Below are 23,903 nucleotides of genomic sequence, written 5' to 3'. Positions count from 1 at the left end.
TGTAATTTTATATGCCAGGCTAGAATCATGAAGTAGCAAACACGATCAGGAACCCCATCAAAACACATCACTCCTTCAAAACGCAGCACTCCGCAATGAGGACACAAGCTATAATAGAAAGAAGTAGCATGATTTTATTGAAATGTTTTAGTACAGTGTTGGACGATCTTAAAATCCTATATTCTAAACCAATACAAGCACTGCAAATGATACATTCCCGAATCTAGTGGGCATCTAAACAAAGGCAGGTTCTAACAGGAGTATCTGCAAGTTGCTTAATATGCTTTCAGTTGGAGGATGAGCAGCTTTGGTGTATATGTATTTCTGTGCCTTTCCTTTTCAGCTAGATACACGTGAGTCCGGCCCCCATTCAGCAGAGCTGGACAGAAAGGAGACATTTGGTGGTTTCGCTTATATGTTTGCATGCAAGCAGCACGGACTGGGATCGGGCCACTCCTGAGGCCACCTTCATCTTCCTTGAACTGAAACCATCACACAGTTGAGGTCCACACTGCCACTGTTGTATGGCTAAGTCTAGTCAAATTAGTTAACATATCAGAACACTTGAAAACAAAAAGTGAGGCTAAAAGAGAGAATCAGTTGTTAAGTCAATAATGATAATGCAAATTTTTATCTGGAGATTATTTTGAAACTAGCTCTCTCAGACTCCATCTTAAGAGGAAATGATACATTTAAATCAACTTTTTTCAGTCATGTCAACGTGTCTACACTTGTAAGCCGAGGCTGTCCACCTGTGCGTGTTTGTAACTACATTTTCATTGGTCTATGCACTGAAATCCCAAGAAATAGATACCCCTCATTTATCAAAACTAAAAATTACATACATCTAAGTAGGCTCTTTACATTATCTCAAGTCAACTCTTCCTAGATAGAGTCAATCCATATCGCACAGCTGACTCTACCAGGCTACAATACCATTGTCTTTCTCAAAAACCATTTTAAGGAACAGGAAAATGCTAGTCTCTGCAATGACCCAAACGGTACTTTTTAACTTCAGTCTCTGCGTTAGTGAAGTTGGAAACCTTAAAGATTGCGGTTCAAGCTTGTTAACGACTTAAAGATTTGGTTTTGCCACCTGCAAAATTTAGATCAGACAATTTCCCAAGTTTTAAGATTCAGCAGAAGGGAGGGACTGTTACTATTCCCAGGCTCTGTCTACGCAGGCAAATTCTCTTCTTTCGGGGCTGAAGAATTCACTCGGTTATGCACCCGTGTGCATACAGCAAAACTCACAGGGACTCGATGCTTGCCTTCTGCCACAGGCCCGGAGGCACCTCACCGAGGAGGATGCTGTCGAGGGCCGTGTGTGGATAAAGCAAGCTCTGCCTCCACGATCGCTCTTGGGCCACCATTTGAACGTTATCTTCACAAAACAATGAAGGCTTACTTATTTGTACTTTCTCTGTAGGCCTTGCTTACCCACATTCTTCATGTAACGGTTTTAGTTAAAATCATCAGTAGTCTAACAGACTTGCTACTTCTGATTACAAAAGGCAAAAGAATATTAAAACAAAGGACGTAATGTTTAAATATGCATTTGGTGGTACTCACAAAAATTCCCCTTTTTATTATGTCAGAAACAATGAACAGACTAGTAAATCTGAGGGGACTTAGGGGAGTCTTTGTTTTGGTGGAAACCCACAACATGAAATTATTGGAAAAAAGGCCAAGTAAAAGCGAGAGCTAACGAGAGGCCATAAAACAAGATGGCGGGACAGGAGGAGCCCAGGATGGCCAGAGCACAGCGTGAGTGGCCCCAGTGACCCTGCAGGGTCTATCTCGACACTTCCTCAATCAGATCTATTGCTGAACATAATTTTGGAATTTTAGAACATGACATTTCAGGTAAGTGATACAGTTATGTGTTTTTCAGAAGTGACAATAAAAAAAAAATCCTGATTGCCTCTGATAGGTCTCATGTTTATCAGAAAGTAAATGTGTCAGTGGCCATCTTAGGCTGCATAAAATTTGGTCAAATTAAGCACAAAAACCACAATGGTTTATTTGAATCCTGGTTACTAAAAAGAAAAAAGTAAAATAAAACCAGATTCAGGGTATTATAAATTTTCTAAGGTTCACTCGGAAGTAAAAGGCTAATTCTGTATACAGGGTTTTACCCAAATGTCCATAGGCATTATCATTATTTACACAGAAGGCTTTAATCTGAAGTCACCTTTGGCAACCTTGAAACATAGAATCTATGAACTTCCGCAGTACAATTCCATACCCGTCAGAACAAGTCAGGATGACGAAACATATCTCATTAACAACAGTTCACTTACAAAGATCAAATAACCACCACCCTCCCCCCCAAAACTGGAAATAAATGGTCTTGAGCTTGAGAAGGGGGAAACAATGCATCTTGGAGGATACAAAGATCGGATGCTTTTGCATTATCCTAGAATCGCTGAGTCCTAAAACTAAGAAGTCAGGTGAGCGCACACAAGCGAGCAGTCAGAGCAGGCTGGCCCCACACTCCCCGTCCGGGGTCTAGAGTGGCACGTGGCTGAACAGGTAGGACACAGATTCACCATTGTGTGTTCTTCGGATCGCCTCTGCCAAGATCATCGAGATATCAATAACCTGAAGGCCAACAGAAAAGGGGAGAGAACAGTGGGACACAGCTCAGTCGTATTTAATGAAAAACGTAGAAGCTAGAGAGCCCAGAAACGGTTTCTCCAGCACACAGAGACGTGCGAGCACCAGAACCTCCCACACCCCTTTTCTGTCTTCGAATCACAAACACGCATGGGATCGGGGAAGTGAGACTTTCAGTGCGGATACTCAAAGGCTTTTCAGGGTCCCTGTTAGCCAGAGATCTCTTTTTCTTGGGGTGTCTCTGGTTTAATTTTACTCAATCATGACATGGAAGGTCTCTCTTGCTTTCCAAAAACGCTGCGATCACGTCACTCAGGGGTCCGCAAACTAGCTTTCCCGTGAAGGGCCCAACAGTAACTGTTCCCGGCTTTGCAGGCCAGACTCAACTCCGTCATTGTAGCCCGAGAACAGCCACAGACAGTAGGTCAACGAATGAGCCTCCCAGGTGCCTGCTGGTGGGACACACTGGGCCCGTGGGCCGTAGTCTGCGGACTCCCAGCTACTGTGCAAAGCTGTTGTGACCATTTTCAAATGCTTGCCCCCTTGTGCCACATGAACCTCGTCGCTGTTGGATGGATTAGAAATCACGAAGCGGGTCACCCGGCTCCACCTTCACGCTTTACTGGTGAGAATGGAGGCTCTTAGCGAGGAAATGACTTGCCAAGGCTCACCGCGACATACAGCCAAAACGGGGACTCAGATCCCTTTGACACAGTTCAGGGCAGTGGGTATAACGTGATTATCAACAATCCTCTAGGGGCCTCCCAAGGCAGGCAGGGCAGGAAGGCGCAAAGCTCTAAAGATCTTTACCACGGCCTGTGGGTTTTTTCCCCTTCCATTCTTAAAATTGTGGTAAAATACGCACAATGTAAAAATCGCCTTCTTCCACGCAATTCAGTGGCATTAACTGCATTCTCAATGCTGTGTGGCCATCGCTGTTGCCCATCTCCAAAACGTTTTCATCATCCCAGCCAGCAACTCTGTCCGCGGTAAGCACCAGCTCCCCATCCCTGCCCCCCCAGGCCCTGGCGACCACCACTCTAGTTTCCGTCTCTCGACTGCACTACTGTGCGCCCCTCAGAGAAGTGGGATCATACAACGTCTGTCCTTCTGTGTCTGGCTGCTTTCGCTTAGCATCGTCTTTTCAAGGTCCTCCATGTTGTCACCTATGTCAGAGGGATATTCGCCCTTGGAAAGGAATGATATTCCACTGGCTGGACCACACCTTGGTTGTCTACTCACCTGTGGATGGACATTTGGCTGTTTCCACCTTTTGGCTACTGCGAATAGCACTGCTATGGACACGCGTGTGCACGGCTTTTTTACACACCCGTTTTCAAGCCTGGGGGTACACAGCCCGAGGTGGACTTCCTGGGTCACATGGTAGTTCTGTTTAGCTTTCGCCCAGCCTGTTTTTAACTCCTTCTCTAGTGTGGTTTGACTGGCTTACTGTTTCTTTTCTTTTTTTTTTTTAAAGATTTTATTAATTTTTTAGAGAGCGAGTGAGAGAGAAACAGCATGAGAGGGGAGAGGGTCAGAGGGAGAAGCAGGCTCCCCGCTGAGCCGGGAGCCCGACGTGGGACTCGATCCCAGGACCCTGGGATCACGACCTGAGCCGAAGGCAGACGCCCAACCATCTGAGCCACCCAGGCGCCCTGGCTTCCTGTTTCTACCTCTGACCAGCACCGGCCCCAGCCTCTCTCAGACCTGGCGTGAGTCACACCCTTCGTTATGAGAAGCCCCGCGCTCCCCGCCTCGCCCTTGGCAACAGTGACACACAGAGGACTCCGGGCTATGTTTCGGGATTGCACGGAGGTTCCTCGCTACTCGGTTCTGCCTGCCGTGTAGAAGTACCTGAATCTTGGGACAGTGTCTCATCTTGTCCTCTTGCGGAATCGTGTTTGTGACAACAACGGCCTCAAAAGCAGCATTGTTGATCCTGGAAATAGCCGGCCCCGAGAAGATCCCGTGCGTCAGGATAGCATAAACTTTGGTGGCTCCGGCTGAGAGCAGCCTATACGAGAGAAAACAAAAACATGAGGTGTACGCACATGCCCTCTCCCCTTGTGTGAATTAGAGAGCAAAAAGCGTGTTCCAAGACATGTATCATATGATCTCACTGATATGAGAAATTCTTAATCTCAGGAAACAAACTGAGGGTTGCTGGAGTGGGGGGTGGGGTGGGAGGAATGGGGTGACTGGGTGATGGACACTGGGGAGGGTGTGTGCTCTGGTAAGCGCTGTGAATTGTGCAGGACTGTTGAATCTCAGATCTGTACCTCTGAAACAAATAATGCAATATATGTTAAGAAAAAAAAAGAAGAAGAAGAAGAAGGTAGCGGGAGGGGAAGAAATGGAGCACTGGGTGTTATGCACAAACAATGAATCATGGAACACTTCATCTAAAACTAATGATGTAATGTATGGGGATTAACATAAGAATAAAAAAAAAATTGAAGGAAAAAAAAAAAAAAAAGCGTGTTCCATAAAGAAAAACAGAAAACCAATTTCACTCACGTTTATTAGCCTAAAAAAGAATCTTTTAAGGTATGTATTGGCAAAACTCTTTGAATTCCATGAAATCGGGGATCATCAACCATGGAATTGGGCCTACTAATTCTTTGCTGAGCAGCATCCCTGGCCTCTCCACTAGCAACACCCTTCCCCTCCCTCACTTGTGACAACTGAAGACGTCTCCAGATACCGTCGAATGTCTCCCGGGGAGCAAAACAGCCCTCGGTTGAGAACCAAGGGGTTAAACTAATAAAGCCAGACGACCATCATTTTGAGCTATACTCAGTGTAGAACAATTACTGACCCAGTTTGCGCTTTTGGTTTCATACTGTCTTTGAATCCCGGTGTGCACCGTCTGTCCTCAGCATGTCTCAACCGGCCACAGCCTGGGTGCTCCGCGGCCACGCCGGGCTGGGTGGCGGCTCCCACTCCCGACAGCCTGGCTCTTCAATCCTTCGGAGGAGCCAGGGGCTGAGGCGGCTCGAGGGAAGGCCGAACAGAAGGAAAAAAAGGCCCACAGGAGCCCGCAAGATGGTCTCTTTCCTTCTGTGCTCAGTTTTAGGGGGCGCACCTTCTCTGACCCTTTATTTTAAATACACTGAAAGCTCATCCTTGAAAATGAAAACCAGGCCATAAAGGCCCACAGGGTTTTTTCTAACCAAGAAAAAAAGAAGTGGACCTAGACCATCCTTTGGTCTGAAAGGCCTACCACCAAGCAATCAGCGATAATTAGGAAAAACAGGCCCAATTTTTAAAAGCTGACATTTCTCCTTTCTTAACGAGATGCCCTCACACTTGCCCAAACCGTCCCTCATACTTGTCTGCGGCGTGGCAGATGGTACCACACGTGTCAGCCATGTCGTCCACAAGGATAGCCACGCGGTCCTTCACGTCGCCCACCAGAACCATCCGGTCCACTTCGTTTGCTTTCTTCCTCTCTTTGTGAATCAAGGCAAATTCCACATTCAGCCTGTCTGCAATTGATGTGACCCTGCTCGAAGACACAGACATGTAAAATCCCGTCAACATGAAGAAAAGCTCCTGTCGTTATACAGTTATATTTTAGGAAGGCAGTTAGCCAACCACAATCAAGATAAGGAGGTCATCAGGTCTCACTTGTAAAGCCAGGCCTGGCCTGGGCTGCACAGTAAGCACGTCACGGGGAGAGACGTGCTGACGTGGCCTTGCGTTCGTGGCAGCTGGTGATGAATGCCAGGTGCCTGGACCACTGGATAAAACCACTGAATGAGAAATGGATACACCATCTGTTAATGTTTGTGCGGACTTTTTTTAAAAAATCACAGGCACGTGCCGAATCACCGTACTGTCCATCTGAAACTAGTATTACACTGCATGTTAACTAACTGGAATTTAAATAAAAACTTAAAAAAGAAGCATAAGGAAATAGCTGTATGCTTAACAGCGTGAAAATACAGTGTATGTGAAAATCAGTAAGAAAAAAAAGTCGCCGACACAATTTAAATCAAGTTAACGTAGAAGCTAGGACTCGCTCAGTTTGTGGTGCAGCCAGTGGGGACAAAAGTCCCGGCTCAAAAATCCATGTAACACAGGGCGTAGGAAAACGGGCTTCACTGCACTGGAGGCCTTGGGACTTGTAAACTGTGAGTGTCTCTACTCATCCATGGCAAATGCTCAAAAGTCACCTACTCAGAAAGGGCTGGGCTGGCAACAGAAAGAGAAGGTGGCAGGCCAGACACTGTCAGTGAGCCCTGGGCATCCGGCTACAACTCTTCTTTTCCACGCACATGAGACTTAATAGGTATATTCCTAACAAATGATGTTGAGACAATGTATCACACAGAAATCTTGAGCAGAAAAAGCTAGAATAAAACATACAGTTTCATTCCCGTTTCTTCTAAACATGTGTTTACATTCTTTCCAGGAGAAAAACAATACAAGTTAAATCTGAATTAGTTTCGCCAACTTCCCACACCAGTTTCGTGTTCATACTGAGTGTCAAGAGTGTTAGGTGAGCAATCTCCTAAGGGTTACTTTTCCTTGAGCGGGCAACCCAATTGAGCTTCAAAGACCACCCAAGAGTGACCTCTGGTGGCAATATTTTTACCTGCAACAATCAAGCTTCAAAGCTTTTACCAAGGCAGTGGGTTCCAATTGGTCAGATACCTATTTTCTTTGATGACTTTTTTTTTTTTTTTTTGCACGGAACAAAGATGCCATTGATAATGTCAACTGCATGTATCACGTGGTACCCGTGTGGTGGTTCTGTCGGTTGGGGAACAGCTTACTCCATAATAGGAAGAAGATAATGATGTGCAGCAGAAACGTTGGGGAAAAGGAAAGGAGTTGGCCATAAAATCGAAAATAGACGGTCCTAAAAAGCTTGACTTTGCTGGCAGAGGGAGCAGGGGTGGTTGAGTGGGACAGCCTTGAAGGGGATCTGAAAAAAATAGCATCTCAGCGCTGGTTAGTTGATTCTGCGTTTTTAAAATCAAGGGTTGGGGCACCTGGGTGGCTCAGTTGGTTAAGCATCTGACTCTTGGTTTCAGCTCAGGTCATGATCTCAGGGTCCTGCTCAGTGGGGAGTCTGCTTGGGATTCTCTTCTGTCTTCCTCTGCCCCTCCCCTCCCTCTCCCCCACCCCCCAAAATAAATAAATCTTAAAAAAAAAAAACAAAAAACAGGGGCACCTGAGTGGCTCAGCCAGTTAAGCGTCTGCCTTCGGCTCAGGTCATGATTCCAGGGCCCTGAGATTGAGCCCTGCATCGGGCTCCCTGCTCGGCGGAGAGCCTGCTTCTCCCTCTCCCTCTGTCTGCCGGTCTGCCTACTTGTGCTCTCTATCTCTGTTAAATAAATAATAAAAATCTTAAAAAAACAAAACAAAACAAAGCAAGGGTTGGCAAGTAGATGGGGGAATTTGGTATATAAGATGGTGCTTCAAATCAAAAGGGAAAAGATGGATTATTTAATAAATAGTTTTGGAACAACTAGATAGCTGGGGGGGAGAAAGGGCTGGATTCTTCTTCACTCTTTATTCCAAACCAACTATCACATGGAAGAAAAACTGGAACATTAAAAAGGAAAAAGGCAATTTGTCTTGAAATATATGAAATCATGGGAGAAGAAAAAGTGAGAGATGGGTGAATCCTTCCTAAACCCAGAAGCCGGAACATGAAGAGATAAATGATGACAGAAGAAATGTTCTAAAGCCCTGCAGAGCATAAAAATACACAATGAGGAGAAATGGAAAAACTTGGGGAAGTATCTGCACCACACCCACACGAAACAAAGGTGCAACCTCCTGCCTGCAAAGAACTCCTTACAATCTGGGGCGCCTGGGTGGCTCAGTTGATTAAGCAGCTGCCTTCAGCTCGGGTCATGATGCCGGGGGTCCTGGGATCGAGCCCCGCGTCGGGCTCCCTGCTGGGCAGGCATCTGCGTCTCCCTCTCCCTGCCGCTCCCCCTGCTTATACTCGGTCAAATAAATAAATCTTTTAAAAAACAAAACAAAACAACAAACCTCCTAATGATCCAAAGGAAAAGGCCTCCAGCCAATCTGACAACAGGCAAAGGCATGACCAGGCCCTCATGGAAAAGACACAGGCCGGAGAGGGTGCCGGACCTTGTCCACAGCAATCAGAATTACCAGGAAAAGATACCGTATCATCACTATCTGGTTTATAAAGTAAAAAAATGTCTGCTCAACTGCTGTGGTCCCAGGCCTGGGTAGAAAGTCACCGGCATTCATACTTGGGATGGTCAACTGGTCTATCTTTTCCAAAACACCCAATTTTGTCCCTCTCCATGCAAACCAAAATGGCTTTCGCCCTAGTACTTGGCAACTGCCCTTCTAGGAATAGATGATGTTTGCAAGTGCACACAAAATGCAGTCGCTGAGAGACCGTGCTTAAGAGTATGCACCACAGTATCTCCAAGTGAGGAACGGGGCAACTCGTGAAAGGAATCAGGATGTATGCATACAATGGAATTAGCACTCAGCTATAAAGAGCAATAAAGCAGATCTGCACAGCTGCGGAATCACTGCTAAGATGGAACGAGGACACGTTTTGAAAATCACAGTGAAGAGGTGTGTGCAGCAGATTACCGTGTGTGTGAACTAAAAAGGGAGACATGTCTGAATAACATAATTCTGACGCTGGGAAGAACGGAGGTCTCTAAAGAGGGAAATGGGGGACATGACCCAATTTGAAGTTCGCGGAACAGGATGTGTATTTTTAGACTATACTGAAAAAACAGGGTTGGGATAGAAAAAGAAAAGGCCACACGAGCTTGTGGAATCTCTTATTCTTTTGGCTTATTAGCTGCCAAAGTAATTTTTCCTGGTTAAAAACAAAGGACCGTGTACTGCATGACCCATCCACTCGAAATGTCCAGAGAGGCAGGAAAGAGATCAGTAGGGGCCAGGGGCTAGGGGGCTGGGGGGGGAGTGGGGAGCGCCTCGCTAGCGGGTACAGGTTTGTTTTGGGGTGATGAGAATGCTCGGGAACTAGAGAGTGGTGCTGGAGGCTCAGCTCTGTGAATACGCGGAAACCCACTAAGCTGTGCAGTGTAAACAGGTGGGCTGTATGTGAATTGTCTCTCACTAAAACGGTTACTAAAAACAAGTTACATCTTGTGCTCACCTACCTCCGGCCTGCTCGTTCGTCTCTAAGCTTCTATCGGGCCAACGGATTCACCATATCTGAATGCAGATTCCACCGTGTGACTTACTGAAGCTTCCAAGTAAACGACAAGCATTTCCAACGGAGAGACAACATTCCATGTGCTTTGACCTGGAGGCCCTGGGCGAGGGCTTTGCCGCTGCCCGGCTGGTATCTTTGCAACCTAACTTTCTGCTTCTGTCTTCGATGTATTTGTGTCTCTTTCCTGTCAACGGCCACTTCCTGCCGCTGTCAGAGGCCCGGCCCCACCTGTTCATCGCCCTCCCCTGTGCAGGGAACCAACCCGCCAAGACAGCAGCTTAGCGCTCGTCGGGGCCCTTCTAAGAATCAGGACCTCTGCTTCCCTGCGTGGCTTTAATGACAGCTTTCTGGGCTACTCTTGAGATTTTCAGTTCGATTCTAAGCCCCTTAGCCAGGCTACAGGCCGATGAGGGAGCCAAATGAGGCAGCTGCATTTTAAAGAAGTCCCGGAGCCCAACGGTCACTGGACACCCTCATGGCACATTTATCAGCTTCTCTGCTTTTGCACTGGACTGACAGACAAGAGGTCTCTTGTCCCTCTCCCTTCCTGATGGAGACCCCTACACTTGGGCACTAAAGTCCCATGCCACCCTGTCTTCCTTTCCCAGATGGCCGCTGCCCAGGTCTATAAGGTCACGCGGAGTCCGCAAGCCTCAGGCCCACATCGAATCAGTCTTCTATCATCCTCGCCCTGCATTCTGAACTCTCTGTAGTGATTGCTCCTTAATTCCCCAAGTCTGCGGAGCCCTTTAGATTCGCGGCTTAGTACCATTTTCTTAGGCTAGTCAGTGTGGCCGCAACCTGATGCTTTCAGTACCACGTGTCGATTTCTGTCTAACTCAGGAATTTTAGTCCAGTAATTGTTCCGCCACCCCACGGTGCTGGCCGCCTGCCGCCGTGTTCTCTGCAGACGCTGGCTCTGGGTGGGCTGTGCCCTCTCGGTGTTCTAACTGGGATCATCAGGCATGAGGCTGTCTTCAGTGGGGAGTGCTTACTCAGCAGTTGGGCTTGTGGAATTCTCCCACTGCAGTCGCTTTTTAGCTTGGGACCAATTTTTGTAGGGATGCCTGCACCACAGGGGGACGCAGAGTTCACCACACATCTGCACATTGCGCAGGCTCTTGGTTTGATTTCTCACGAGTGGCTACTTTGTTCCCCCATCCAAACGGCTGGGTAAAGACTGGCTTCCCCCCTGTGCTGCTGGAGAGAGGTCTAACTTTCATCTCCCTTCTCTCTGGAGACCTCCATGTGGGCAGTTAATACCCAAGCCACCAGCCCCTTCCCGGATCTGATATCCAACCTCCAGGCCACTGAAGCAGGGTTTTCAGCTCTTCTTTAGTTCTCGGTCCTGGATATTTCCCTTTTTCTTGGTGCTCTACGACAGAGATTTCTTTTTGAAAGCTGTTCTATTTTGGCTTCCACTGTCAGGTGTTTGCAGTAGGAAGGACTAGCTTAGTCAATTGTGTTGTTAATTAAAAGCCTTATTTTCCAATTAGGCTCATTGCTTTTATAATCAGAAAAAAGTTAACTTAAAAAACACCTCGAGGGGGCGCCTGGGTGGGCTCAGTTGGTTAAGCGACTGCCTTCGGCTCAGGTCATGATCCTGGAGTCCCTGGATCAAGTCCCGCATCGGGCTCCCTGCTCGGCGGGGAGTCTGCTTCTCCCTCTGACCCTCCCCCCTCTCATGTGCTCTCTCTCTCTCATTCTCTCTCAAATAAATAAATAAAATCTTTAAAAAAAAAAAAAACAACACCTCGAGGGACGCCTGGGTGGCTCAGTTGGTTAAGTGTCTGCCTTCAGCTCAGGTCGTGATCCTAGGGTCCTGGGATCGAGCTCCCCATCTGGCTCCTTGCTCGGTGGGAAGTCTGCTTCTCCCTCTCCCTCCACCTGCCGCTCCCCCTGCCTTTGCGCTCTCTGATAAATAAATAAAAATCTTAAAAAAAAAAAAACACCCAAAAAACCACCACCTCGAGTAAAACATATTCGCTGAAAACAAATACGTGCCTGTGTTTCTTGCGTGAACGACGAAATGGTAACAAAGAGGACAGCTCTCTGCTCTGCAAGTGAAGACGCAGTGCCCTTATTTGTCCATTTATAAAACAGAGCGTGCAGTAATTTAAAACATGCTTCCTTATCTAACACATAAAAAAAAGAACAAAAAGAAAACCACGGTGCATTTTGGCTACCTTTTGGCTCCCCCGGCGTCAGGTGAAACAATGATACAGTTCCTCCACTCGGCAATGTTCTCCCGAATCCACTGCAGGACCGCGGGCTCCGCGTACAAATTATCCACCGGGATGTCAAAGAATCCCTAAGGGGAGAAGTCCTGTTCAAGAGAAGCCTTTTCAACAGACTCCCTTTTCTTAATTGTAACAGAATTAAATCAAAAGACAGGTATGTTCCAGGGGCCTATAGCAGTGCAATCCATTATCTTTGGAGACATATTCTATTCTCTTAGGATTGCCTATATTCTAAGGAATAGGAGAATGGATTTGCAGGGAAGTGGGGGAAAAGAGGTCTGTTGTGTCTTAAGCACCTTATTGTAAGCCAAATGCTTCTTCGCATTGTATCACAGAGTAGGCACAGCATGGGCCTGTCTTATAGATGAAAGAACTGTAAGTTATGAAGGAGGTTAAAAAAACATATATTACAACCCTGCCATTCTAATTATTTTTGAGAAATTGAGGTGGAATTATAAAGTTTACTACCAAGAAGCCATTCCCCCTCCTCCAAAACTGTTTGGACGCAAGCCGGTGGCAGACAGCGGTAACAACTATTAAACCGCATTTCCAAGTCCAGGAAAGACGAAAACCCAAGAGAGCAATCACATACAAACTCAAACACGAGTCACGTTACCCACTTCAAAAACAATTTAACTTAACAGAGTTAGGATTTAACCGCTTGCATTAAGCCCCCGATCACAACCAAGGGCAAGAAAGAAAATGCTGGAACCTGGATCTGAGAGGCATGCAGGTCCATGGTGATGATGTGATCGGCCCCGGCGACCGAGAGCATATTGGCCACAAGTTTCGCGGAAATCGGAGCACGACTCTAAAAAATAAAGACACAGACTTTACTACAGGAAAAGAGAAGGGAAGAGATACGGTAATAAAATCAACGTTAAGTCATTTAATACTTTAAATTATTGAATTATTAACAAGAAAATTACCTCCTAACAAAAGAGATTCATTCCATTTTATTCGCCCAATATTGACTATTTAACATATACTGTTGCAAACACATACACATGTAACACCACAATTTGTATCCTTCAAATAGTGACCGAGTGGGAAGAACAAGAGGTACCAGCAAGAGGACAGCATGAAGTTTAAAGAGACTGGGAATCAGAGGCCCCTCTGAGGAAACTGCTTTTACGGCGTGGCCAGCAGAGGGGAGAAGCCACTGTTCCGGAAAGGGCAGCACGTGGGACATCACCGAGGCCAAGAGGTCACACCCAGGGACAGAAGGAAGTCCAGCAGGGCCGAGAGAGCGCACGTAAGGGACGCAGAGGCAAGGCCAGCTCCTCAAGAAGAGCGTCTCAAGAACACCGTCTGGCGATCAAGAATTCGGTGTTTCAAGATGGGATGCAAGGTGATTTATTGACACTGTATCCTCTTTAAATTACCTAACTTCTCCACAGCTTTAGCTTTTATATCATAAATCCTGGACAGTGTCTACATCAAAAAAAAAAAAATTTTTTTTTAAGAGACTACACAGACACAGATTAAACCTAGGAAAGGAGGTCAGCATTTTACTGTCAACAGTAATATTCTCATACCCCAACCCAAAAATATACATGTAAGCTTAAAAGATTTCATTCAGAATCACACAATGTTGTCAATTACATCTCAAAAGTGAAACAAAAAAAAATTTCATTCACAATAATAACAAACGATCCCTATTAAATACACAAGAGTATATTCATGTAAAAACATACACGGGAAGGAATTACATCATAATGTTAACAGATCATTTCTATTTTCTCTTAACACACCATACTTTAAAAAACAAAACAAAACAAAACAAAACAAAAAGGGGCGCCTGGGCGGCTCAGTCGTTAAGCGTCTGCCTTCGGCTCAGGTCATGATCCCAGGGTCCTGGGATCGAGCACCGCATAGGGCTCCCTGCTCCACGGGAAGCCTGCTTCTCCCTCTCCCAGTCCCCCTGCTTGTGTTCCTGCTCTCGCTGATGTCTGTCAAATAAATAAGTTCTTTATTAAAAAAAAAGAGAGAGAGACCTATTACTTTATAGTAATATACTGTGAACATTAGCTACGGGAACCCTCACTACAATGGCATCTGGCGCTTCGGGATGGGGAGCTTTCAAGCCCCCCCAACTCCTAGTCAATTGCAGACCCAACAGGAAGAGGCGGACTCGACCTTGCACAGGGATACTATTCTACTAGTCCGGTGGGAGGAAGAGATGCTTTCATCGGCCCCAGGGAACAGCTCAGCCAGTGAGAAGCCCCCACACTTTGAACTCCCAGGTTCCTCTGAGGGACTTGCAGTTCACAACAGCCCTCCCAACTTCCCCCTTCTCTCCTTCAAAAGCCTACCTCTCCTTTGTCCTCCAGACTTGCCACGCCTTGTTTGTTTGCAATTCTTTCGTTCCCAAATAAACACACCTGTTGCTGGTAAAGTAACTGGCAGAGTCTATTCTCCAGGTTTGCATTACTTGGTGATCAGAGGGGCGATCCAGAGAGGACCCCCGATGCCTCCGGGGCTGCTGAGCAAACAGGTGCCGTACCCCCGGAGCTGCTGGGGCTCACTGCTTTATCGACGACCCTGGGGTTTTAAGGTTAAGTTTTTTCCTGGATTTTGAGCTTCATGCCTCGCGTCTAAGCTCTCCGGGCTTTACTAGGGATCTATGTAAGCCCTCGGTTTTGGGGTTGTTTTTGTTTCCATCCCTGAGTACTCATTTGGCCTTCTGGCCCATTCAGACTATTCCAGACGGACCTGTGCTAAGCTTCCGGTTTGATTCCTGTCAGGACCGTTCCTAATGGAACCGCAGCTGGGGCTCCGGGGGTCCCACACACACCAGGTTTGGCCACCGGCTGCTGACAAAATCCAAAGGCAGAGAAAGGAGTGGTGGTGCAACAGGAAAGGGACTTATTTCAGAGAGACCGACACCCCGAAGATAGGAACCAGTGTCTCCAAGACCGTCTCCAAAGTGCCAGAAAGACCTCTAGGTTTATATAAGGAAAACGTGGGACAAGGGTATGTGGGGACATGCAGGTGGGCAGTGAAGATCAGGTCGAGCAGTCATTTGCCCTGGGGTCAAACTGCGGGGCACTCGCCTGCTTGGGTCAGCCATTGCTTGAGGGGGTGATTTCGGTTCCTCTCAGGGGATGCTGTGCCCTCAGGGCCTTTGGCCGGAGTTGAGAGAGAAGCTGGAAAGGGAAATTTCATTAGAAAGTACAGACTCAGGCCAGAATGGAGGCAATGGAAGTCCTCTTGCAGAACTAGGCTGGCCTTCAGTCTGACGCCTTTTCAAAAACCAGCCTGTTCAAACTGGAACTGTGCCAATCTGAACTGTGAAGGCCTTTGGTCCTATTCCCCTTTGGGGCTGGACTGTTCCTCCAGGAACTGTGCTGGCCTTTCATCTGATCCCTTCTGGAACCAGGCCGTTCCTGAAAAGCCTCTAAGAAATGGGATCCCGGTCATCAAAATGCTCTGAGGGCACAATGCTTCCCCCCCACCCCCCGCAGCAATGGGACTCCAGCCGGCTTTATGTTTAAAATCTATGGTTCCCTCCACATGCACATTTATAAATAAAGGGACTGACTTCACCAGAAGTAATTTAGAACTTCAATGGCCATTATGGGGAAAGTTTCAATCTCTCCGAACTTCATTTTCTCAAAGCTGAATTGGACAACAACCACGGTTCTAAAACTGAGTAGGATTTCTATTTTAACTGGTATTTTGAAGCTTCCAAACATGATCAGGAATCCAAAATTGCCTCTTTCCAAGATACACTTTATAAACTAAGTGAGGCCAACAATTAAAAAGAAAAAAGGGCTTCTGAGGCCTCTTCTCCACCCTGCCGCCCAGATCCGAGGCAGCCACCTCATGCTCAGGCCCCGCCCCTGGGGCTCCATCTTCTTCTGTTCTCTCTGCACCCTCTCATCTCCTGTGCTCCCCTCCTAATCCTTTTGCCGAACCTTCCTTTCCTCAGAAGCTCCCTCCGCTCTCTCCTCTCCTGAACCAGTTAAAAACTGCCCCTTTAATGTTAAGTCTTCTGAGGATCTAAACAGACCCCCAAGTTTCTTACATTACCTGAACTAAGGCTGAACTTCCAGCCATGGTTAAAGAGTTTCCTAAGATGACTGGGACTCCCATAGGTTTGCTGAAGAATTTAACATAATTATTCCAACTTACCACCCTGGTTTCTCAGATCTTTTTTTTTTTTTTTGAAGATTTTATTTATTTGACAGAGACACAGTGAGAGAGGGAACACAAGCAGGGGGGAGTGGGAGAGGGAGAAGCAGACTTCCCGTGGAGCAGGGAGCCTGATGAGGGGCTCGATCCCAGGACCCTGGGATCATGACCTGAGCCAAAGGCAGACGCTTAACGACTGAGCCACCCAGGCGCCCCTGGTTTCTCAGATTTTTATCAATTAGTGCACATGCTTGTTGGTGAGGGCCAGGCCAAACACTGGATGAAACTAGCCCAATGGGAAAATCCTGAGGAGGATTTAGAGAAACAGACCCCTATCTTTTGGCAAGATGCTAGAAAACTTGCTGGAAATCTCCACTGAACAATTATGGCTTTTCCTAAGTCTGTTGACTGGAACCAAATTCTGGCTTACACACAAAAGCTTGATGAATCTGTTCGTGATTATTACAATCGACTCCAAACTGTCTTTAAATTTTTTTTTTTTTTTTAAGATTTTATTTATTTGCGAGAGAGAGAATGAGACAGAGAGCATGAGAGGGAGGAGGGTCAGAGGGAGAAGCAGACTCCCTGCAGAGCAGGGAGCCTGACGTGGGACTCGATCCCGGGACTCTGGGATCATGACCTGAGCTGAAGGCAGTCGCTTAACCAACTGAGCCACCCAGGCGCCCCTCCAAACTGTCTTTAAAGAAAATTCTGTCTTCCTTTAGATGCTGAATCCATCGGGGTTAACATTTAATTTTGTGCTTATTAATGACTGCTCCAGGATCTTTCCCTTTTGGGTGAAAGGACCAGGATGGAATGAGAAATTAAGTCCACTTGAGATCTGACTAATCTGGCAAACCAGCTTGTTCATACCCTAGGTGAGTCACCTAGAGGAAAGATCGCTAAAATTTTCGATGTTCGGCTCCAGCAAATGAAGGCCCCGAAACAAAACTGGAAGAGTAGTTTCTGCTATTATTTCAAGGAACCAGGACATTCGGAAAAGACTGTTACAAATGGAAGCGCTTCAGGCACCTTTGGCCCTCTCGCCAACCTTTCCAATGTCCTAATTCCCAACGACAGGTGTAGAGAGCAAGATGGAGTCCCTCATGTCAAGCAGGAGCCTGTGTCAAGCAGTGATGCACGCAGTTCAGGGCCCTGCAGCTACAAGATATCGCCAAGACCAGCATCAGCTGACACCCCAGAACCCGTAACACGCAGAAGCAGAGGAGGTCTGCTTTGACAGTCACCCCCTAGGAGTTATCATAGTCTCCTGGGTCCTCAAGATGGGTGTCCTGGGGTCCCCAAGGGTGCTTTGTCCTTTAAACTTACATTATTCATTGATTTGTCCTTCCTTATTACTCTATTAGCTAGCTCTTTGCCGGTCCTGATCTGTGAGGTGGTTGTCATCAATAAGATGGGAACCTCCACAGCAGGCACCCGGGACCCTAAGGGTTTTACATTTTTAGGATCCTTCAGATCCATGACTATACCTCCCAGGGTCCTGGCTGTGAGCTTTCTGACTTCCAACTCCGTGGGGTAGCAGGGGTCTTGTACCCAAAGTATGGTGTTAGGCCTCTTGGCCCTTTTCACCATCCTTTTTAGGCATTTACCTAGGGCCCGCATCTTTCCTTTTTTGTAACCTAGCAGCTGCCATATACAATTTCTTAACTATGCAGAGGTCTATTTCCCACTTGGGAGATTTGTACAGATTTTTCCACAATTTTTGTTCACATCTTTCTGCCAAGTTATAGATTACTTTGGCCAGGAGTGGCATGTATCTTTGCAATGTCTCCAAATGCTTTAACTCTTCTTAGTCCTCCAAACGCTTTTTTTTTTTAAGATTTTATTTATTTATTTGACAGAGAGAGACACAGCAAGAGAGGGAACACAAGCAGGGGGAGTGGGAGAGGAAGAAGCAGGCTTCCCGCGGAGCAGGGAGCAGGACCCTGGGATCACGACCCGAGCCGAAGGCAGACGCTTAACCGACTGAGCCACCCAGGCGCCCCTCCAAGTGCCTTTCTGAGGCCATCTCCCTTGGTCTTGGCTCTGGCTAGTTCCACCTCGTGCCCGGCCTGCAGAGGGGTGCACCCCGGACGGGCTTCCACTGTCGACTGCTCCTTGCACAGCGCCGGTCTCGGCTTCACTGGCCTTGCTGCTACCTTAGGGTCTCACTGTCAGTGAGACACCTGGAAAAGTCTATATTCACATAAATGTATTCCCCAATTTATTATTTTTAGTTCTGTTATGGTCAAGTAAAGCAAGCGTCTGGGGGTCTTTTCTGATTCTTCTAAATTTTCTTTCTTTTTTTTTATTTGACAGAGAGAGAGAGAGAGCACAAGTAGGCAGAGTGGCAGGCAGAGGGAGAGGGAGAAGCAGGCTCCCCATTGAGCAGGGAGCCCGACGCGGGGCTCGATCCCGGGACGTCAGGATCACGACCTGAGCTGAAGGCAGCCGCTCAACCGACTGAGCCACCCAGGCGCCCCTGATTCTTCTAAATCTTCTACCACACAACGAGTCAATGACGTGGCATCCCGCCCCCGCCACGCCAAGTGTCATGAGCACACTGTGAAGGCGCACACACGAGGTGTTGTCTTTCCGCAGTGGCAGCCCTATTCCGTCCCAAAGCAAGGTTAACGTAATTACAGAGCAGGTTCAGGACTCCCAACTCAGTGACATTTCACCACGTGGTTAACCCGGCTTCTCACCTTTCACACAGAGCAGGACAGAAGACAAACCACACAACAAAGAAGATAACACAGGGGGCAGGAAGTGAAGGAACCAAACACGCAGTCAGCCCATGGGCGCGTAGTTGAGATAAGGTGTCAGTCCAGGCCAGGTCGGCTCTCGGCACTCACTTCTTCTGATATTCAAGCAGTGGAGGATCTCAGTTCTGTTCAGAGATTCATCGGACACAGCTTTCGGCAACAGGTGCCTTTTTTAAGTGGTTAGACATAGAGGGGTCACGTCTGACGAGTCTGACTGCTGCAAAAATACTCCTCTTTTTAAAGGGATCGAATCAGTCCTGGGCCCCTGCAGACTTCTCTGCTTCTGCTTGTTATGAGTTCTGGGGTGTCGTCAGTTGGTGCTGGTCTCGGCGATATCTGGGAGCTGCGGTATGCTTATCCGCCCTGTACCACCGCTTGACACGGGCCCCTCTGCTCGACGTGAGTGCCTCCATCTTGCTCTCTACAACGGGGCTACCAGGAACTACAGGGGCTCTTCCCAATCCTCCCTCTAATCAGCTTGCAGAAACTACTGTCCAGATTGGGAATAAATCTGTGTCTGTACGGGGCGCCTGGGTGGCTCAGTCGTTAAGCGTCTGCCTTTGGCTCGGGTCATGATCCCAGGATCCTGGGATCGAGCCCCACATCGGGCTCCTTGCTCAGTGGGGAGTCTGCTTCTCACTCTCCCTCTGCCTGCTGCTCTGCCTACCTGTGCGCTCTCTCTCTCTCTGTGTCAAATAAATAAATAAAATCTTTAAAAAAAAAAAAAAAATCTGTGTCTGTCCCTACGGACACCACGGCTATAAAGCAGGCCCCCGCTTCAGAGTATTAAAACAGTTCATACAGAGATTACAAGGCTCACGGCTTCGTTATCCCTGTAACACCCCAATTTTACCTGTGAGAGAACCCAGCAGCTGAGAATGGAGGTGTGTCCAGCACCCCCGAGCAATAAATACCACTGGTATCCCTTGGCACCCTGTCGTTCCCAACCCGCATGCCTTACTGACATCCATTCCCACCGAAAGCAAATTCTTTACTGTAACTGACCCATGCGGTGCATTTTTTTGGTATCCCAGCTGATAAGGACAGCCAGTATCTTTATCACTTGGGAAGAATGGCAATATACCTGGACGGTAATGCCTCAGGGTTACACAGAGTCCTTCTTAACTTTTTACAAACCTTAAAAGCTGATTGAGAGGATACAGAGTTTTCTGCAAGCTCTACTTTGTCACAATACACAGCCACTCTGCTTCTGTCCCCCTTCTCAAGCCGCTTCACAGGAAGATGGCATCTACCTGTTAAAACTTGTGGCCTTAAAGGGACATCGAAGTCTGCAAAGAAAAACTGCACTTTGTTCAAACTCGGGTTTGGTATTCAGGGTACGTGATCTCAGAAACACAGACCAGATTTGGATCTGGGTGGACTCCGAGGCATCCTGAATTTCCCAGAACCTAAAACTCAGAGTCCGTTACGAGGCTTTCTTGGACTGGCTGGCTCTTGTCGAAACTGGGATTCCAAACTTCTCTCACACGGCTTGGCTCAGCCGCTGCGCCCTTTACTAAAAACTGACAAACTGAACCCTAGTATTTGCAAAGAGGGGCATGACAGAGCCTTTGGAACTTGAAAGCAAAGTCTAACAAAAGCCCCTGCCCCCTTGACATCCTAATTACCAACCTGCCTTTTTCCTCTTTGTACGCGAGAGGTAAGGGAATGCCCTCGAGTGCTCAGCCACACCACCCCAGAGGGTGTGGCGGCCAGCAGCCAGACCCCGTGGCTCCGGGATATCCCCCTGGCTTCAGAGCCATGCCTGCCACTGCCCTCACGGTTAAGGCCACTGAAGAAATAGCCACGCCGGTCCCTTTGAACCATCCCGTGTTCCACGCAACCAGTCACCTCACCCCACTGACATCTTGCTGCTAACTGTTCCTCCTATTGTAACTCTTTCTCACCACGTAGCCCTACCCCTGCCGCCCTCCTCCCCCCCTTCCACTGAAGAAACCCCTCATGACTGCCTAAGGCTGAAGATCTCCTTTTGACCGCCGTGACAATTCCCAGGAAACTCCTCTAACCGATGCAGACTTTTCACGGTTTACTGATGGTTCTTAGTGAATAAAAATGGTCAACACCGTGCTGGGCATGCTCTTCCACCTCCCTCTGAAGTCACGGAGGTTTGTCACCTTTACCTTCAGCTACTTCAGCACAACGAGGCTGGGTTCTACACTCTGACTCAAGCCTGTATTTTCGCCAAGGGCAAAACCACATACATTTATACTGATAGTCAGTGTGCCTCTGGGGTAGCTCAAGATTTGGGAATGTTATGGCAGCAACATCCAACGGGGCTAAGATTAAAAACGGTTCCTATGTCCAAAATTTATTGGGTGCCGTACTTTTGCCGGCAGCTCTGGCTACGAAGGTTCCTAGATATTCCAGACCCAGCTCCCCGCAGGCCAACGGACATCACCTTGCTGATATTTCCAGGAGACTGACAGCCAGACCCCTGTCGTGTCCCAAAGGGATGTTCTCTCAAAGGACAAATGAGAAAAACTGACCAGAGATGCCCAACAAGTGGCCCCAGAAAAGGAGAAACAACACTGGACATCTAGTAACTTGTTGCTTCGATAAAGCAAGCAAGCTCTGGTTTCGACCAAATAACCATCCGGTCCTACCAGAAATTCCACAATTCCCACTACTTCCAACCGCACGCGCATTAAACCGTGGGTCTATTGACAAAACGAGAGCATTCGTGAACCGATGCTGACGGGAAAGTATTAAAAAGGCTGCGAAAATGTCTACTTTGCATGTTCCACTTGTCCAAAATACAATCCTGGAAAACACCTTAAATTGCCCAATGGACCATTTGAGGATTTCATGCAGCTCCCCCCCCATCTCACGGATACAAGCATGTTTTCGTCATGGTTCGTCTCTTTTCTCACTGGACTGAAGCTTCCCTTGTAGAGAGGCCAGTGCCTCTTCGGTGGCTAAAATTCTAGCAGAAAAAAAAAAGGAGCCTGGCCCGGGGAACCCCTCCTGAACTACACAGTAACCAGGGCACCCATTTTACCGGCCAGGTGCTTCTGTAAGTCTGGGTGCTGTGGCTGGCTTTACATAAATGTTTTCCATACCGTCTTCAATCCTCAGGGCTGCTCGAATGCACTAAGGACACTGTTAAGACTCCAGTGGCAAAATGTTATAGACTCTCCAAATACCTTGGTCGAAGGCATTGCCATAAATCCTTCCAGACTGCAGATCCTCTCCCCCTTTGGAACTCATGCACTCCCGCCCTTGGCGATAGTCCTAGGATGACCGTGCATTTGGCCCCTGCGTCTTTGGCCCCACAGCTGATGAGAGATCTTCAATATCGTAAAGGTCTAGTTACGTCTTCACTGTGCACTCCCAGCAGACAACGACCTTACGTCATCACCCTTCACAACCTGGAGAATTCGTCTCTTGGAAGGACACCTCCAAAACAATTCTTCAGCCTCGTCGGAAAGGCCCTTATCAGGGACTGCTCACCAACCCTGCTCTGCAGGGAACAGACTCCTGGACCCACGTGACCCATCTAAAGCAAGCACCAGCCCCTGACTGGACCTGCACGCCATCTTATGACGTGAAAGCCAAGACTGCCCAGAACTGAAACAGACAACACCTGCAGAGACCGCTTCCCCAAGCTGTCCGGACCAGGCCTGTAGACCCTATCCTCACCGACGCTGCTTCTACCTCTTTTGTGTCAAGAAAATGCCCTTGATCTGCATTTCCCAATCTCTTGCAAAAAAGGGGAAAGCTTTTGAAACAGGAACAGCCTCATTAGGATCCTGTGAGCCTTTCCCAAGGGTGACAAGGCTCAGAATTCACAAGTCTTTCTTTTATCTAAACTATGAACTGACCCTGGATTCTTATCCAAATTCATAGTTTCTGAAATCACAACTTTAGACACTATTATTGATAACGCACACGGTTCTAAACAGCTCTTTCGAGGTAACCACACTGTTCTGAGATGCCCTTGAAGTTTCGCTGTTCTTGCAAAAAGGGTCCATTAACTATTGCTGCATGTTTGTATGCCTACTGGAGCTTCCCAAATGGGCTCGGATATCCCATGCACTGCGCTCTCGCACTATTTCCCTTTTACGTCATAGCCATTTCAGGAGGCAAACGGGACTTGGGATGGCCTTCATAGGGAGAAACGTTTCTTCCCCAAATCCAAGTAAGAGCCAGTAAATATTTTCAGACCTAGGGTTCTGGTTTAGAACCAACATACAGTTGGTTCTGTCCTGTTAGTTTGGACTGGGTATCGTCTCTCCATCTTCGGCAGAAAGGACATGCCCAGTAAGGTGGTGCTGGCTCCGTGCTCACAATCTGGAGAAGAGACAGACTTCAGATAGGAAATGCCTGAGACTTCATCTCTTCTAACGCTCCCTGGACTCAGTGTGGCTTAAGTGCTTTCCAACTGCTGCACACTTTCCCTCCGACCGGAGACCCGACAGCCAGGAAAGGTCCTTGCTGGCACTCAAGAGACAAAACCCACTAAATATAGAGAACCTGATTGCCGATCGGTGACGCTTCCAAGGAAAGACCTTGATCAAAAGGGGGAAATAAGAACATTAGTAATGGAACCCTCACTAAAATGGAGTCAGAAGGTTTTGGGAGGGGGAGCTCTCATGCCCTCCCACTCCTAGTCAATCGCAGACCCAACAGGAAGAGGGGGGGCTTGACCTTGCATGTGGATACTATACTACTTCGCTACTCCAGCAGGAGGAAGAAACAGTCTCCTCGTTCCTGGCAACAGCTCCGCTGATGGAAAGCCACCATACTGCAAACTCCCAGTTTCCTCCCATAGCCTTTTATCTCATAACAGCCCTCCCAACTTCCCCCGTTGCTCCTTCAGAAGTGTCCCTCTCCTTTGTCCTCCAGACTTGCCGATGGTTTTTTTAAATTCTCGAATAAACCTACCTTTTGCTGGTAAAATAACTGGCAGTTTTACTTTTAAGGTTA

General features: G+C 47.6%; 1 protein-coding gene across 1 annotated transcript in view; it reads right to left on the bottom strand.

Annotated features, from left to right (window-relative positions):
• Window positions 1–111: 111 nt before the first annotated feature.
• Window positions 112–23,903, bottom strand: part of PRPS2 (phosphoribosyl pyrophosphate synthetase 2) — a 38,316-nt gene continuing 14,524 nt past the window's right edge. Inside the window, exons 3-7 of the mRNA XM_035029708.1 lie at window positions 12,767–12,865; window positions 12,001–12,125; window positions 5,951–6,124; window positions 4,474–4,633; window positions 112–2,604 (exon numbers count right to left, since the gene is read on the bottom strand). Of these exons, the coding sequence (XP_034885599.1) occupies window positions 2,512–2,604; window positions 4,474–4,633; window positions 5,951–6,124; window positions 12,001–12,125; window positions 12,767–12,865 (651 nt within the window). The 3' untranslated portion in view covers window positions 112–2,511. The remainder of the gene's footprint in view (window positions 2,605–4,473; window positions 4,634–5,950; window positions 6,125–12,000; window positions 12,126–12,766; window positions 12,866–23,903) is intronic.

This window comes from Mirounga leonina, unplaced genomic scaffold (assembly GCF_011800145.1).
Source record: "Mirounga leonina isolate KUSES-001 unplaced genomic scaffold, KU_Mleo_1.0 Mir_268, whole genome shotgun sequence".
NCBI classification, from domain to species: domain Eukaryota; kingdom Metazoa; phylum Chordata; class Mammalia; order Carnivora; family Phocidae; genus Mirounga; species Mirounga leonina.
The sequence above is the reverse complement of the archived record's forward strand: the minus strand, read 5'-3'. Positions and strand labels throughout refer to the sequence as shown.